General features: G+C 36.8%; 1 protein-coding gene across 1 annotated transcript in view; it reads left to right on the top strand.

Annotated features, from left to right (window-relative positions):
• LOC121388664 (lon protease homolog 2, peroxisomal-like) overlaps nucleotides 1-18,682 on the top strand; it is a 41,838-nt gene extending 23,156 nt beyond the window's left edge. The window contains exons 9-17 of the mRNA XM_041520105.1: nucleotides 1,166-1,351; nucleotides 4,308-4,455; nucleotides 6,146-6,225; nucleotides 8,320-8,552; nucleotides 9,415-9,662; nucleotides 11,394-11,606; nucleotides 12,754-12,951; nucleotides 14,993-15,103; nucleotides 16,417-18,682. Of these exons, the coding sequence (XP_041376039.1) occupies nucleotides 1,166-1,351; nucleotides 4,308-4,455; nucleotides 6,146-6,225; nucleotides 8,320-8,552; nucleotides 9,415-9,662; nucleotides 11,394-11,606; nucleotides 12,754-12,951; nucleotides 14,993-15,103; nucleotides 16,417-16,530 (1,531 nt within the window). The 3' untranslated portion in view covers nucleotides 16,531-18,682. The remainder of the gene's footprint in view (nucleotides 1-1,165; nucleotides 1,352-4,307; nucleotides 4,456-6,145; nucleotides 6,226-8,319; nucleotides 8,553-9,414; nucleotides 9,663-11,393; nucleotides 11,607-12,753; nucleotides 12,952-14,992; nucleotides 15,104-16,416) is intronic.
• The last annotated feature ends 350 nt before the right edge of the window (nucleotides 18,683-19,032 follow it).

The following is a 19,032-nucleotide window of genomic DNA, read 5'->3' as shown; positions in this document are numbered from 1 at the left end:
TTTGTCTTGGTATTTTTCCTTATTCGATTCTTCGTTCACGATAAAATATTTGTATACAATATACGCTTTTCACAATTTTCTCTGGCAGCAGCATTTACTGTAACAAATAATACCCCAAAGAAATAACGTTTTTAATTACGTTTATCATATTTTTTATGATGCTGAAAATTCACACTGACACCATTTTAATTGCATGAACATCTTGCAGGATTTCATCTCGTAGGAATTAAATGAATCCTACTAAACATCCAAATGCACTGAAATTTATTGGCCGTAAGATTTTGATGTGAAGTGTGATCCTGTAGTATGATCCATTTGTTCATTGTTTAGTATGATCCATTCTGATTGGCTACCTATGTTGGATTCTAGTTGAAAGTTTGAAACTGAAGCGGTTATTAGTGAAAAATAGCACATAACCTACTAATCGCTTACATTCACTACAGCTTATTTTGAAGGCTGCTTTTCCCCAATTGTTTTTCCACAGTGGCTATCTAGTTCATGACATTTCCACAGTGGCTATCTAGTTCATGACATTTCCACAGTGGCTATCTAGTTCATGACATTTCCACAGTGGCTATCTAGTTCATGACATTTCCACAGTGGCTATCTAGTTCATGACATTTCTATTTTGTATCATTTTACTTAGTATGTTCAGGGCTTCTAGAATTTTTATAAAATCCACTAGCCATGGGATCAGTGATTTTAAAAATTTACTAGCCACAATTAAACATTCACTATCCCTACTTTACTTTAAGTTAATACAATTTTACTAAATAATAGTAATAATCGTACATGTCACCTAAAGATGGAGATAGAGCTTAAAACACTAACATTGGGGGGTGGGGTGGGGGCAGGATATTCATATTTACAAAATAGACTTAACAGCAACATTTGACTAACAAAACGTCACTAGCCGTTGGGCATGGCAATAGTAGTTATTTACCAGCCCAACATTGAATATCACTAGCCATGGGAGTGGGGCTAACATAATCTAGCAGCCCTGAATTTTCCATCCTCAGCACATAGATATATGTTACTTGAACAATAAATCGGAATCATATTTTCATTGTGTTTAAAACACATTTAATTTGCTCGTGTATGACAGAACGCTATGCCGACTGAAGTCCTAAAGTATGTTCTGTTTGACTGTATTGGCTTGTTACAGAAAGGACTTGGATGTGGATCATTATGGCCTGGACAAGTTGAAGAAGCGCGTCCTCGAGTATCTGGCTGTGCGACAACTCAAGAACTCTCTGAAGGGACCGATACTGTGCTTCATCGGACCTCCTGGGGTGGGCAAAACCAGTGTTGGTAGATCTATTGCCAGTACATTGGGTAGAGAGTTCCACAGGTATGAACATCACACCAACTTCAAGTAAACTGTTTTAGCTTGCCTTGTAAAACAAGCTACAGATGAACTATTCATCTGACCAACTTCAAGTAAACTGTTTTAGCTTGCCTTGTAGAACAAGCTACAGATGAACTATTCATCTGACCAACTTCAAGTAAACTGTTTTAGCTTGTCTTGTAGAACAAACTACAGATGAACTATTCATCTGACCAACTTCAAGTAAACTGTTTTAGCTTGCCTTGTAGAACAAACTACAGATGAACTATTCATCTCACCAACTTCAAGTAAACTGTTTTATAACTTGCCTTGTAGAACAAGCTACAGATGAACTATTCATCTCACCAACTTCAAGTAAACTGTTTTATAACTTGCCTTGTAGAACAAACTACAGATGAACTATTCATCTGACCAACTTCAAGTAAACTGTTTTATAACTTGCCTTGTAGAACAAACTACAGATGAACTATTCATCTGACCAACTTCAAGTAAACTGTTTTATAACTTGCCTTGTAGAACAAACTACAGATGAACTATTCATCTGACCAACTTCAAGTAAACTGTTTTATAACTTGCCTTGTAGAACAAACTACAGATGAACTATTCATCTGACCAACTTCAAGTAAACTGTTTTAGCTTGTCTTGTAGAACAAACTACAGATGAACTATTCATCTGACCAACTTCAAGTAAACTGTTTTAGCTTGCCTTGTAGAACAAACTACAGATGAACTATTCATCTCACCAACTTCAAGTAAACTGTTTTATAACTTGCCTTGTAGAACAAGCTACAGATGAACTATTCATCTCATCTCAACCAACTTCAAGTAAACTGTTTTATAACTTGCCTTGTAGAACAAACTACAGATGAACTATTCATCTGACCAACTTCAAGTAAACTGTTTTATAACTTGCCTTGTAGAACAAACTACAGATGAACTATTCATCTGACCAACTTCAAGTAAACTGTTTTATAACTTGCCTTGTAGAACAAACTACAGATGAACTATTCATCTGACCAACTTCAAGTAAACTGTTTTATAACTTGCCTTGTAGAACAAACTACAGATGAACTATTCATCTGACCAACTTCAAGTAAACTGTTTTATAACTTGCCTTGTAGAACAAACTACAGATGAACTATTCATCTGACCAACTTCAAGTAAACTGTTTTAGCTTGTCTTGTAGAACAAACTACAGATGAACTATTCATCTCACCAACTTCAAGTAAACTGTTTTAGCTTGCCCTGTAGAACAAACTACAGATGAACTATTCATCTGACCAACTTCAAGTAAACTGTTTTATAACTTGCCTTGTAGAACAAACTACAGATGAACTATTCATCTGACCAACTTCAAGTAAACTGTTTTATAACTTGCCTTGTAGAACAAGCTACAGATGAACTATTCATCTCACCAACTTCAAGTAAACTGTTTTAGCTTGTCTTGTAGAACATACTACAGATGAACTATTCATCTGCATAAAAAAGTTAGTTATTGACTAGAAATAATTATTTTCATGAGACTGACCCGAGTTTTCTGCGTTTGTAACAACTAAAATTTCAGACATTTTCTTGTTTAGAAGATCAATGTCTGTATATTCAGTGTGTTCTCTTTCATCCTAATGTTTGTATAGCAGCCTAAAAAAACTGTGTTTAGCTTTATAATTTGATAAATTGGTCTTGAATTGGTTATGATATTTATATATATTAAAAAGAATTGAATTTTTTTGGGGTGAGGATGATATTGAAAATAAAATGCCGTCAAAATTTGTTTTATATTATTATATAGACTTTTTTTAATCATTTAGATATTTTTAATACTGATAATAATGAAATATTAAATATCCAAATAATTACGAAATATTATTTACTGAATCCGATATACTTTGCCTTGTAAGACTACGAGAGTGCATGTGTGTACTGTTGGGGTGTGATTTAGCTCAGTCGGTTGAGTGCTTGCTTGAACTGCTTGCGTCACAGGATCAAACCACCTCGGTGGATCCATTCAACTGATTGTTTCTTTTCTCATTCCAGCCAGTGCACCACAACTGGTCAGAGGCATTGGTATGTGCTTTTCTGTCTGTGGGAAAGTGCATATAAAAGATCCCTTGCTACATTAGGAAAGATGTTGCGGGTTTCCTCTGATGACTACGAATTAGAATGACCAAATGTTTGACATCCAATAGCCGATGATTAATTAATCAATGTGCTTCAGTGTTGGTGTTAAACAAAAGAAAAAAGTGTTTACTGTCATATATATGTAGGCTGTGTCTTAATTTATTACAGTAATGTTGAGGACGTTATTTCATAAATTAAACCTGATGTTAATGTCTTTTGTTCCAAATTAGTTGAAACAATATCAAAACATAAAAAGCAAATTATCTGACCAATAGCCTTGGAAATGTAGAAATAACTAAAAATTATTTGGTATTTAAACAAACAAAAAACAAACTATGTGACAAAATGACTGTCATGCTTCATTGTTTTTATCATAACACAGATATCAGTATATTCTGAATCAAATTCTGAGTGTTCCCACAGTAACATTACGTGCGTCTATTCTGCGATATGATTAGATTATGCATCTATATATTTCTAACAGTGGCCCTAAAAGCCATACATTTTATTTGTTTAATCCTGACTTGGGTTAGGATCGATCCCCGTTGTTGGGCCGATTGAGTAATTTCTTGTTCCAGCCAGTGCACCTCGACTGGTATATCAAAGGCCATGGTATGTGCTGTCTTGTCTGTGGGATGGTGTATATAAAAGATGTGGCGACAGTGGGTGTCCTATCTCAATATCTGTGGGTCTTAACCATATGTCCAACACTGTATAACCGTAAATATAATGTGTTGAGTGCGTCATTAAATAAACAATTTCCTTCTTATATATTGCTAAAAGTGGCCTTAAAAGCCATACATTTTATTACTTTAATCCTGACTTGGGCTGTGTGTTTCAGAATTGCTCTCGGTGGAGTGTGCGACCAGTCTGATATCCGTGGCCACAGAAGGACCTACATCGGCTCTATGCCTGGCAGGGTCATCCAGGGACTGAAGGCTGTGAACGTCAACAACCCAGTCTTCCTGCTGGATGAAATTGATAAACTCGTGAGTCGTTACAATTTAAAATACAAAGATAAAAATATATCGGGCCTCTTTTCCCTACCACATCTCGACTTATCTTCCACTACAGTGATAGCTAGCTAGGGCTTATCGTGTAGTATATTTTTCTGTATATTAAGAAGAAATGTTTTATTTAACGATGCACTCAACACATTTTATTTACGGTTATATGGCATCAGACATATGGTTAAGGACCACACAGATTTTGAGAGGAAACCCGCCGTCGCCACTTCATGGGCTACTCTTCCGATTAGCAGCAAGGGATCTTTTATTTGCGCTTCCCACAGGCAGGATAGTACAAACCATGGCCTTTGTTGAACCAGTTATGGATCACTGGTCGGTGCAAGTGGTTTACACCTACCCATTGAGCCTTGCAGAGCACTCACTCAGGGTTTGGAGTCGGTATTTGGATTAAAAATCCCATGCCTCGACTGGGATCCGAACCCAGTACCTACCAGCCTGTAGACCAATGGCCTACCACGACTTCACCGAGGCTGGTTTTTCTGTATATTATGCACATCATGTCATCAAGACAGTGCAGTAACATTACATAGCAGATTGAGATGAGTTGTAGATGTCATATCTTGGACAAATGGGTTTTTTTTTCTCTACTGATGGCCATATCAGAATATATTTGAGGAAGTATGATGATATGGGCCAGAATTTGCAGTAACTGGTAAACTGAACTGGTGTGTATTTATGACAATTTTCACCTCTCAGACATACAGGGATTCCTCTCTCAACATCTGTGTGGTCCTTAACCATATGTCTGACGCCATATAACGATAAATAAAATGTGTTGAGTGCGTCGTCAAATAAAACATTTCCTTCCTTCTTGACAAAAGCAACACTGTTTTGCTGACCTGAATGCAGCTAAGATGTATTGCATTAGCTGGAGAGATGGATAGGACATAGACCTAACCATCCAACCATTATGCAACAGATGGAACAGGATTTAATGGAAGAGGGGCGATGAATTTTAAGTTATAGATCATCAGATGACTAAACATCTATGGGACATCACATTTTTGCATCACAATTTATTTGGTTTCTGATCTTTTAATTGATGTACACTCAATTAAACAAATGAGAAAAGTAGCATTACAAAAAAACACAAAAAACTTTGACCCGACTCCCGTACATGATGTTGAACCAGTTTACACACTGCAGGTATGACAACAATTATCATCATGTTACATTTTATTTCTATGCTAGTGACACAAAGACGTAATGGTATAGTTAACATGGGGGTTTTGTTGTCTATTTGTTTTGTTATTTCTATTATTTTTTAATCAGTTTGGATATTACCCAGCTGACCCATGCCGACATATTTTGTCTGTTTTGTTCACTGAGCATTCATGTATAATACAACTAGAGTTTGATGATCATTTGTGGCTGATTGTGGTGAAGAAAGTCACCCAGTATACATTGTATGTTTAGTACAGAGTGATCGGTGTGCGCAATACTTGGACAAAATATTGCCATACCATTCTGGTATGCATGTTTTACAGACGGAAATCGAAACCAGAAATAGATGTGCTTAGGAGCCGTCATTCTATGGTAATTTAATTAGGATACGAAATGCATATTATTCATAATACGTGTTGCTACAAATGTTAAGAGTTGCCACTGACAAGCTGGCCATTGTTACTAATGACGAGTGTTTTGTTCCTAGAGTAAGAGTCTCCATGGCGACCCGGCTGCTGCTCTCCTCGAGGTGCTTGATCCAGAACAGAACCACAACTTCGTTGATCAGTATCCTTAAACAGCCCAATATATAATAACCACAACTTTGTTGATCGGTATCCTTAAACAGCCCAAAATATAACACAACCACATATTTGTTGATCAGTATCCTTAAACACCCTAAAATATAACACAACCACATCTTTGTTGATCAGTATCCTTAAATAGCCCAAAATATATCAACCACATCTTTGTTGATCAGTATCCTTAAACAGACCAAAATATAACAGAACCATAACTTCGTTAATCAGTATACTTAAAAAGCCCAAAATATAACAGAATCACACCTTTGTTGATCAGTATTCTTAAACAGACCAAAATATGACAACCACAGCTTTGTTGATCGGTATCTTTAAACAGCTCAAAATATAACAGAACCACACCTTTGTTGATCAGTATCCTTGTAACACCCTAAAATATAACACAACCACATCTTTGTTGATCTGTATCCTTGTATCACCCTAAAATATAACACAACCACATCTTTGTTTATCAGTATCCTTAAACAGCCCAAAATATAACAACCACATCTTTGTTGATCAGTATCCTTAAACAGCCCAAAATATAACATACCCACAACTTTGTTGATCAGTATCCTTGTAACACCCCAAAATATAACACAACCACAACTTTGTTGATCAGTATCCTTGTAACACCCCAAAATATAACAGAACCACAACTTTGTTGATCAGTATCCTTGTCACATCCCCAAAATATAACACAACCACATCTTTATTGATCAGTATCCTTGTAACACCACAAAATATAACACAACCACGTCTTTGTTGATTAGTATCATTGTAACACCACATAATGTTACACAGCCTCATCTTTGTTGATCAGTATCCTTAAAAAGCCCAAAATATAACCCAACCACATCTTTGTTGATCATTATCCTTGTATCACACTAAAATATAACACAACCACATCTTTGTTGATCAATATCCTTAAACAGCCCAAAATATAACAACCACATCTTTGTTGATCAGTATCCTTAAACAGCCCAAAATATAACACAACCACATCTTTGTTGATCAGTATCCTTAAACAGCCCAAAATATAACAGAACCACAACTTTGTTGATCAGTATCCTTGTAACACCCCAAAATATAACAGAACCACAACTTTGTTGATCAGTATCCTTGTAACACCCCCAAAATATAACACAACCACTTCTTTGTTGATTAGTATCATTATAACACCACATAATATTACACAACCACATCTTTGTTGATCAGTATCCTTAAATACCCCAAAATATAACACAACCACCATTTTGTTGATCAGTATCCTTAAATACCCTAAAATATAACAGAACTCCAAATACAACACAACCATAACTTTGTTGATCAGTGTCCTTGTAACACCTCAAAATATAACAGAACCACACCTTTGTTGATCAGTATCCTTCAAACATCCCAAAATGTTACACAACCCACATGTTTGTTTATAAGTATCCTGAAACACCCCAAAATATAACAGAATCACAACTGTGTTGATCGGTATCATTGTAACACCCCAGAATATAACACTAACACAACCACAAATATAACACTAACATAACCACAACTTTGTTGAGCAGTATCCTTAAACACCCCCCACATATAACAGAACCACAATTTTGTTGAGCAGTATACTTAAAAAGCCCAAAATATAACAGAATCACACCTTTGTTGATCAGTATTCTTAAACAGCCCAAAATATAACACAATTACATCTTTGTTGATCAGTATCCTTAAACACCCCAAAATATAACACAACCACAACTTTGTTGATCAGTATCCTTGTAACACCCCAGAATATAACAGAATCCCAAATATAACACTAACACAGCTTTGTTGATCAGTATCCTTACAACACCCCAAAATATAACACAACCACAACTTTGTTGATCAGTATCCAAAAGTAGCCAAGTATGGGGAATGTTTCTATGATATTGCACTTTTAAAGTTATTTCAGTTTCCTACTAGTTATTTCAGTTTGCCAGTACCGTAGTTATTTCAGCTTGTTACTAGGTTTTTCAGTTTGATACTACATGTAGTCATTTCATCTTGTCACTAGTTAATTACTTACTAGCTGTCAAAAATCTTTAACAATTTCCAGTTATCTGAACGTTCCTTTTGATCTGTCTCAAGTTCTGTTCATTGCCACTGCTAACAACATGGCCATGATCCCACCGGCACTGCTCGACAGAATGGAGGTCATTCACATTCCCGGCTACTCGCAGGAAGAGAAGATAAACATAGGACTGAGACATCTGGTTCCCAAGCAGTTCAAACAACATGGTCTGACGCTGGAACAGCTGCAGATTCCCGAAGACACAGTTAAACTAATAGGTTGGTCATTCTGCTGGAATTCCAGCCAGTGCACCATGACTGGTACATCAAAGGCCGTGGTATGTGCTATCCTGTCTATGGGATGGTGCATATGAAAGATCCCTTGCTGCTAATCGAAACGAGTAGCCCATCAAGTGGTGACAGTGGGTTTCCTCCTTCAATATCTGTGTGGTCCTTAACCATATGTCCGATGCCATATAACCGTAAATAAAATGTGTTGAGTGCGTCGTTAAATAAACCATTTCCTTCCTTCAATCTGCTGGAATTGTCATGTTTATTCCCATAACTGAGCTAATTAATATATAGATGTTTAAAATTAATCTAATTCATTCAGAGATCATCAAAACTGAGTGATTAAAAGTACGGTTTATTCACAATAATAGGTGGAAAATAGGTGTTTTTTTATTTAAAAGAGTCAAATCCATAACATGTTTCCTAAATACTTGTTAGGTACATGTATGAAATAGCTGTAAAATATGCTGAGGTGTCAAACAAGTGAATCAGTAAATGTAAATAGTCAAATATAAAATATTTTAGTTTTTATTAAAAGGAAAAGCAAGTGATGTCAACACTGTAACTGTTAGTCAACACTGTAAAACTTGTGTTTGGTTTGAATGCACCCAAGAGTTTAAAATATAAACTTGTAGTATGCGAGTATACAAGAGTTTAAAATTGTAGTATGCAAGTACACAAGAATTTAAAATTGTAGTATACAAGTACACAAGAATTCAAAATTGTAGTATACAAGTACAAAATAATTTAAAATTCTAGTTTCAAAGTACACAAGAGTTACATTTGTAGTTTCAAAGTACACAAGAGTTATATTTGTAGTAACAAAGTACACAAGAGTTTACAATTGTAGTTTCCAAGTACACGAGAGAGGCCGGTGTCCGCACCCTGGAGCGCCGTCTCGCCGCTGTGTGTCGTGCGGTGGCTGTCCGTGTGGCCGAGGGAGCATCTGTGGCTAGAGCGGAGAAAACACACGCACCACAGCCAGACAGCCAGGAGATCACAACAACAGAGCATGTATCCCAGGATGCAACAGCAATGGCACACCCTCCTGAGATGCCTATTGTGATTGACGAAGTAGCTGTGGAAGATATTCTTGGGGTATTTCATTTCTTTCAGTTTGCTCGCCATAATTATACTATTTTAAAATAATATTATCAACATTTAATGTGTTCAAAGTGATCACACCTATTTACGAGATGTAAAAACTAAAAAACAACTAATTCAGTATTTAATTACAAACTTCTGTTAGTACCGATTATTTACATGCAGGGCAAAGTGTCAGTGCGGTGATTAACAGCTAGGGCAGAATACAAAATCTAGAACTGCTCAATGAGATTTGTTTATTCTTTTTCTATATTTTGTTTAATTATTTTCATTTGGTTTAAACGATATGTATTTCCCAATTATAATGCTGGTTGGGGATTGGCCAACAGGCAAAAATGCCTGTATCAAGGCCTCTCCCTACAATTTGAAAATGTAATTCAGGTTTTTACAAGATGACCAATGGTAAATTTCATGATTACAAATCTTAAAGGCATATTCATTTTCATTTCAAAATAAATTTACTAGACAAGATATTCAGGGTTGAAAATCTTTAATGTGAAAAATTTCATGAATTTTGTCTTACTTTGGATCAATTTTACGAATCTTCAAAATTTAATGAGAAATGGGAAAGAGGTGGCAGTATATTTTGGCTTTGCTAGAAAACACATCACAGTGAATTTGTTATTGCTGAACAAGAGTTAAACCTAGGATGAAAAAACTATAAAACACAATCAATCATTATGGTACCTGACTACATTGCTAAATACTCTGTGCCTAACAAAAGACATGGCTGTACTGTGGTACAAAAGGCTGGTAGGTACAGGGTTCGCAGCCCAGTACTGGCTCCATCCCAGTGAGAGTTTTAATGACTCAATGGGTAGGTGTAAGGCCACTACACCCTCTTTTCTCTCACTAACCACTAACAATTAACAACTATCCCCCCTGTCCTGGACAGACAGCCCAGATAGCTGAGGTGTGTGCCCAGGACAGTGTGCTTGAACCTTAATTGGATATAAGCATGGAAATAAGTTGAAATGAAATGAACATTGACTGAGTGCTCTATAAAAGGAGAAAAGAAAAAGTTTGTTTTGTTTAACGACACCACTAGAGCACATTGATTTATTAATCATTGGCTATTGGATATTAAACATTTAGTAATTCTGACTCGTCGTCATCAGAGGAAACCCACTACATTTTTTGGTAATGCAGCAACGGATCTTTTATGTGCACTTTCTCACAGACAGGAAAGCACATACCACAGCCTTTGATCAGTTGTGGTGCACTGGCTGAAACGAGAGAAAAAACAGTCAGTTGAATGGATCCACCGAGGTGGTTTGATCCTGTGACACAAGCAGCTCAAGCGAGCACTCAACTGACTAAGCTAAATCACACCCTAACAGTACACACATGCACTCTCATAGTCTTACAAGACAAAGTACACCTGATTCAGTAAATAATATTTTGTAATTATTTGGATATTTAATATTTTACTATTATCAGTATTAACCATATTTAAATCATAAAAAAGGTCTGTTTTGCGTGTCAGTTATGCAATTTCAAATTCAAGTGGTCGGTTTGGTTACGTTATGAACTGTTGTGAACTGTTATGTTCATGTATTCCAAAATTCAAATAGAAAAATACTATATGGTGGTTAAATCAATTTGTTTAAAATTGTCATTGTAGTACAGAACCATAGTATAAAATTAATGTGTTACGATTAGGTAGCTGAACAGTTATGCAAATATAATTCATGATTTAACCAGCTGTTTTAACTATTCACACAGCCTGCCATGTATGAGAGGGAGGTGAAAGAGCGGTTAAGTCAGCCTGGAGTTGCGATTGGCCTGGCCTGGACGGCGATGGGGGGTGAGATTATGTTTGTAGAAGCGACCAAGATGGATGGTGAAGGAAAGTTGACGCTGACAGGACAGCTTGGTGATGTCATGAAGGAGTCGGCCAATCTGGCACTGAACTGGGTGCGAGGCAATTCAAAGAAGGTCAGTGGGTAAAAAGAGTTTGTCTTTGTTTAACGACACCGCTAGAGCACATTGATTTATTAATCATCGGCTCTTGGATGTCAAACATTTGATGATTCTGACACGTTGTCTTACAGAGGAAAATCTTTAAACTGGGAATCCTGTTCAATATGTATGTTAAAGGGACACACCCTAGTTACGGCTATTTGTTAACCATTACGGCGTTGTTTTTCGCTATTAAACCCCATTTTTCACGAATAAAATTGCACTTTACTTACATTTTATTATTTAGAATACACATTTCCATTCACCTGAAGTGCTTTTTGGTAATCCTGATGTTTGTAAAACCATGAAATGCATTTTTTGCATTTTTTCACAAGACGTGCTGTCGAGAAAAAAACGTTAAGCAAGTGAGGTCCAATCTATTTTTAGAGGGGATATTTCCATTTCAATGTCACAGACGTTGGTATATCACGTGACCGTTATCATTTTGGTTCGGTTTGTTTTCTCGTGCACGGTTCGCGCAATCAACATCCGATTTGTTGTTGTTCATTTGTGAGATTTTTCTTCACAGTTCGTGAACATTTTCAGTAACAATAAAGTTCAGACAAGTAAGTGTCTCAATACAAAACGTTACAAACCCTTAAAACCAATAATTTTGCTAAGTCTGACGATATCTGGAGAGGGGATACAACCAGGACAGAACAGTTGGAACATGTCCAGGAGAGGTGAAACGAACGCACCCCAAGTCTGTGAAATTTGTCGTGACGTAGGCATTGTTGTGCTTCGAGCGACATCTACCGGTGACATCAGAATACTAACTTTCAAAATTATTTCAAGCAATTGGGACATGGGGATTCCCATGGTATTTATCGATATAAAACCTGCTTTTTCACTCCATTTGATAAAAACGTGATCTAAGTGTGTTACAGGTTTGTAGATTAACCAAATTATAATTTATTTTCGCTGGATGGAACTAGGGTGTGCGGCTTTAAGTGAACCAATTTTTTACATATTGTTTAATATTTGTATGTTTATTATTAATGTCATGTTGCTGTTTCACTGACTGTTTTCTTTTGGTTAGTGGTGAAATTACATGATGAATGCATCAAGCTGCTTTTGAGTGCTGTTCTAATGGGACTGTGTTTTGTTTTTTCTGTGTGAACAGCTCGGTCTGCACCAGACATCTGACCTGTTGGATAACACAGACCTGCACATTCATTTCCCCGCTGGGGCTGTCGGCAAAGATGGCCCATCTGCTGGAGTAACCATAACGACGGTTCTCGTGTCACTGTTCAGTGACCGCTGTGTCCGCTCGGACACAGCCATGACAGGAGAAATCACCCTGAGAGGACTCGTGCTGCCGGTGAGTATTCACTTGGATTTGTAACCAGGGCCATGACGGGAGAAATCACCCTGAGAGGACTCGTGCTGCCGGTGAGTATTCACTTGGATTTGTAACCAGGGCCATGACAGGAGAAATCACCCTGAGAGGACTCGTGCTGCCGGTGAGTATTCACTTCGATTTGTAACCAGGGCCATGACGGGAGAAATCACCCTGAGAGGACTCGTGCTACCGGTGAGTATTCACTTGGATTTTTAACCAGGGCCATGACGGGAGAAATCACCCTGAGAGGACTCGTGCTTCCGGTGAGTATTAACTTGGATTTGTAACAAGGTTCAACAATAAATACATAAAGAGGCTATTCAAGGCTATGCCTGTTGACCAATCCCATCTCTATAAACAGAAATAAATATTGTTTAAACGAAATACATAAGAGGCTGTTGACCAATCCCATCTGTTAATATGAACAGAAATAAATATTCTTTAAACGAAATACATAAGAGGCTGTTGACCAATCCCATCTGTTAATATGAACAGAAATAAATATTGTTTAAACTAAATACATAAGAGGCTGTTGACCAATCACATCTGTTAATATAAACAGAAATAAATATTGTTTAAACCAAATACATAAGAGCACTGTAGTGCAAAATATCCTGCAGTTATTACCATCATAAAAAAAACCAGGGCCCAATTTCACAAAACATCGTAAGCCTCGTTTTGCATGTAAACCACAATTTTTATTACTCTTATAGTACAGGGCTTGTAGAATTTTTACAAAATCCACTAGCCATGGGATCAGTGATTGTTTTTCATTTACTAACCATGATTAAAAATTCACTAGCCCTACCTTTACTTTATACAGTGTTACTAATACTAATAATCTGATATGTTACCTAAAGAGGAAGATAGATATTAAAAACAAGATTGATGGGTAGGGGTGTGAACAGGATATTCATATTTACAAAATATACTTAAATGCAGCATTTGAAAACATTTTTTTTCACTAGCCATTGGGCATTGTAATAGTAGTTATTTACTAGCCCACCATTGAATATCACTAGCCATGGGAGTGAGGCTACCATAATCTAGAAGCCCTGTACTAGCCCAACATTGAATATCACTAGCCATGGGAGTGGGGCTACCATAATCTAGAAGCCCTGTACTAGCCCAACATTGTATATCACTAGCCATGGGAGTGGGGCTACCATAATCTAGAAGCCCTGTACTAGCCCAACATTGTATATCACTAGCCATGGGAGTGGGGCTACCATAATCTAGAAGCCCTGTACTAGCCCAGCATTGAATATCACTAGCCATGGGAGTGGGGCTACCATAATCTAGAAGCCCTGTACTAGCCCAGCATTGAATATCACTAGCCATGGGAGTGGGGCTACCATAATCTAGACGCCCTGTACTAGCCGAACATTGAATATCACTAGCCATGGGAGTGGGACTACCATAATCTAGAAGCCCTGTACTAGCCCAACATTGTATATCACTAGCCATGGGAGTGGGGCTACCATAATCTAGAAGCCCTGTACTAGCCCAGCATTGAATATCACTAGCCATGGGAGTGGGGCTACCATAATCTAGAAGCCCTGTACTAGCCCAACATTGAATATCACTAGCCATGGGAGTGGGGCTACCATAATCTAGAAGCCCTGTACTAGCCCAACATTGAATATCACTAGCCATGGGAGTGGGGCTACCATAATCTAGAAGCCCTGTACTAGCCCAAAATTGAATATCACTAGCCATGGGAGTGGGGCTACCATAATCTAGAAGCCCTGTACTAGCCCAACATTGAATATCACTAGCCATGGGAGTGGGGCTACCATAATCTAGAAGCCCTGTAGTACAACAAATATAGTTTAAAATACACATATTTCATTTTCTTTTGTCCTTAAAATGCTCCATCTTCTGTAATGATGTAATTTTAGATACCAAACACGTATAAATGTATGACCGGTATAACCGCTAGTCGCAGATGTAAACTTACAATGTTTTGTGATGTTGGGGTATATTTGGTACTGACCTGTGACATATTACATTTCTTCAGGTTGGTGGTGTTAAAGAAAAGGTGCTGGCTGCCCACAGAGCTGGCATTTTCAGAGTCCTTATCCCTCGACGCAATGAGAAAGATCTATACGATATTCCAACCAACATAAGGGTTTGTATTTTTAGTAGAACTGTAGGCAATACTGAACCAAATAACTTTCGGCTGGGTCAAAGTTTGATAGAGAAGTGAACACCACAAGTTTTGTAATTGGTGATAAATGTGTGTTGGTTGTAAAAAAAAAAAGAAGTTTTATCTGGGTAAAAAAAATATGCAATTTTATTTCATCTAGTACCACTGTGTCAAGTAGCCTTGTGCTTAAAACATGTATGGGGTACCTGTAAAAAAATATTTGTGTGGAACTAGGGTAGTCATAGACGCTACCCATTATATCAGAAATGAGCAGCTTGACCCCCAATTTTTCTGATTCACTTCAAGGGTGAGGGGTGGTAGTATTTATATCCGTGGCGTTTATGTTGATCGATACGTTGCAGGTATGAGTTTTAGCCACATATGTTACTATTGTCATCTATGGGGTTTGATTTGGTAGTATACACCCTGTAACAGCTTTTGATTGATTGATTGATTTCAACTTATTTTCGTGCTTATATCCAATTAAGGTTCAAGCACGCTGTCCTGGGCACACACCTCAGCTATCTGGGCTGCCTGTCCAGGACAGTGGGTTAGTTGTTAGTTTGTTAGTGGTTAGTGCGAGAGAAGAGGGTGTAGTGGCCTTACACCTACCCATTGAGCCCTTAAGAACTCACTCTGGGTTGGAGCCGGTACCGGGCTGCGAACCCTGTACCTAGCAGCCTGTAGTCCGATGGCTTAACCACTGCGCCACCGAGGCCGGTACAGCTTTTGAGCATTGCTCTTACTCTATGTCAGCCTGTTTCTCTCTATGTTTCTCTCTTTGTTTCTCTCTATTTCTGTCAGTACATTCAAATATGTGTGTGTGTGTGTGCACGTGCATGTATGTATCAATACCAAATATTCTTCTGATTAAACTTTCTCCAAAAACTGTTCAAGCAAATCTCAAAATCAACCCTGAAATTTAAATTTTTAGTTTAAAAACTGTTCAAGTAGTTCTTGGGATTGATCAGAAAAACACATTCTTGGTAGATTTCATTTTTTTGCTGATACCAAAAATGTAAAACCTTAGTATCATCCTAAAATAAAAGCTAGATTTACCCATTTGTCAGAAAAATTGTGGGCATATTGAGGAAAACACCTAGTCATTTTCCTCCTCAAAAGAGGAAGTAAATATTGTTTTCTATTTCAAATATTATTGGTTATTAGTGTTTTATGTCAGAGAAAGACACACACACATGCATGCATGCATACGCATGTACACATGCATAGAGATAGAGAGAGGTTAAGAGAAACAGATGAACAGACTGATAATGTTGATGTTTTGTGTTTTGCAGAAAGAACTGAGTATTGTGTTGGTCAGTCAGCTGGAAGATGTGTTGAATGCAGCATTTGATGATGGCTTTCCCTCTCTGTCTTCAATTCCAGTCCACTCATCCAGCAAGTTGTGATATTATTATGTGATTTGTTACTGTCAGGATCAGTCCTTTACGAGGGGAACATGGGGGGAATGTGGGGATCACTTCAAAGTTGTTGTCCAATAATTGTGTAAATGATTGGGGTTACGTAAGAATTTCCCCCAGTGAAAACCCAGAATTCAGATTTTCTTGCTGAATCAGCATAATTGGAAAGCATTCCTACAGGTGCTTCAATTGTGTTCCTATGCTGTGCTAGTACAATTACATGACAATCATAATTCACTACACTGTTCAAAGAAAGATCACCGGGCCAAATTAATTCAGTTTTGACAATATGATTGGATTTGTACTTATACAGGTGAATGGTATTTGTCATGTGTTTCACAGTTAGTGACATTCTGCAGGTGTGTTTTGCTGAAGGGTGTCGTTGTATCATTGTGTCATCATGCAGTGTCGTTGTGTCATTATGCAGTGTCAATGTGTCATCATGCAGTGTCCAGCTTGTTAAGAATTTTGTGATTCAGTATCATTGTAAAGCATCGATTCTTAACAAGAAACTTGTTATTGTCACAGTTATAAATTGTTACGGATTTTGTATATCAGTATTATTGTATAGCATCGATTCTTAACAAGAAACTTGTTATTGTCTCAGTCATTGTTACGAATTTTGTGTATCAGTATGATTGTATAGCACCAATTCTTAACAGGAAACTTGTTATTGTCACGGTCATTGTTACGGATTTGGTTTTTCTTTATTACCCCAGTGAAGTTTGAAGGTGAGACAAGATTTACTTTTTTCATTACTAGTATTAAGTTTTTTAATTTAGTTCATGAGGCTTTCTAACCCATGTTAAGTGTATACTCGTTGAAAAATGCAGATCTTTATTGCAGAGCTAAAATTTAACCTGCGTTATTTCAATTCTGCAGTCATAAAAGGATTGGTTTCCTGTCCATGGTTAAATATATCTCAATGTCTACATGTATGTTCACATGTAGACTGGTAAACTGGGTTAAATTGTTTTGTCTGGACTCCGTTTTAGAATACACAACAATTCCCTAATTGGAGCTCCACAGAAATGACAAGTACAGCTAATAATGTCTTGCATGATGCTAGATAAATCTGTCTAGCCACCCCGGTGCTGGACGATTTTACATACGCGTGTTGTGATAACTCATGTTTTACGATGATTGAGGTCATAACTCGTGGTTTTCAGAATTATGTTTGCCATTTTATGTTGTTTCAAAAATATTTAAACAAATTAATATTTTAAACTTTATATTTATTGATATGTTGTGACATTTTTATGTTGCTGGATAAGGTGGATTATATTTTTTTGCATTTGATTAAATGAGTTTGTAGGCGAAATGTTTGCGAATCGTTCTACAATAAACAAACCGTAGGTTACAAAATTAATGTTTTGTTAATGTAATTAAATGAGCAATAAAAAGAATCAATCACTGTTGTGAGTTATAGATAAGGCAATTCCAACCCTCGGGACAAAATGTTTTTGTAAGGGCTTCGGTAAACCTCGGCCCTCAAAAAAAAAGTTTTTCCCTCTATTCTATTAAATCATCTGCTTAAAGCCTGTCTGCGTCAACATGGAACCTTTGAACTGACATGAAAGTCCATAATGAAATATGTTAAAATGCATATAAATACATAGTTTCAAGTGTTAAATCCTCACCAACTAATTGGATAAAGAAAAGAGTGTTTTTTTTGTTTGTTTTTTGTTTGTTTGTTTAACAGATTATCATAAAATTGTATAGATTAAATCTCATTTTAAACAGAGATGAAGGTAAAATGATGAAACAGCCTAGGTATTAACCCTGAATTATTACTACGGTCATAATCAAAATTATAAACAACCATGCTTTTGCCTGTTACATAATTGTAAATAAATAATTCATGAAAATACCTGAAATAAAAACTCTGTTACTACATGTATGTGCAAATTACAGGCATAATAAACATGGAATAATTGCCTTTTATAGCTTATTGCATGTACATGTATGTGCAAATTACAGGCATAATAAACATGGAATAATTGCCTTTTATAGCTTATTGCGTGTACATGTATGTGCAAATTACAGGCATAATAAACATGGAATAATTGCCTTTTATAGCTTATTGCATGTACATGTGTTGTCAAATTGTATTAAAATCAATAAAGTTAAATTGCATATATACATGTATCTTTGTGACCAGTTTATTATTTTGTCATACATGAACATTGTACAGTTGCTGGAAAAGACATCAGGTGTCCAGATCTCACTTCTTAGTCAAAGCATAAATAAAGTTTGGAACCTCCTTCTCAGGATATATATTTTGAAATCCCCTCGGGGAGAGAGGAAAAATGACCTGTGGAAAATAATTGTACACATCACCGTACTACATGTGCTACTAGGATAAACTGGTTCTGTTTTAAGTCAAGTATTTTCTATGTGTCTGAGAAGATTTTATATGTCTGGAGCGATTCCAACTCTTTCACACAGCTTACAGAGCCATTGCCTGTCTTAAAAAAAAGTAAAGTTTGT

Source organism: Gigantopelta aegis, chromosome 14 (genome assembly GCF_016097555.1).
Source record: "Gigantopelta aegis isolate Gae_Host chromosome 14, Gae_host_genome, whole genome shotgun sequence".
NCBI classification, from domain to species: Eukaryota; Metazoa; Mollusca; class Gastropoda; order Neomphalida; family Peltospiridae; genus Gigantopelta; species Gigantopelta aegis.
Note: the sequence above shows the minus strand (reverse complement) of the source record. Positions and strands in the feature narration are given on the sequence as shown.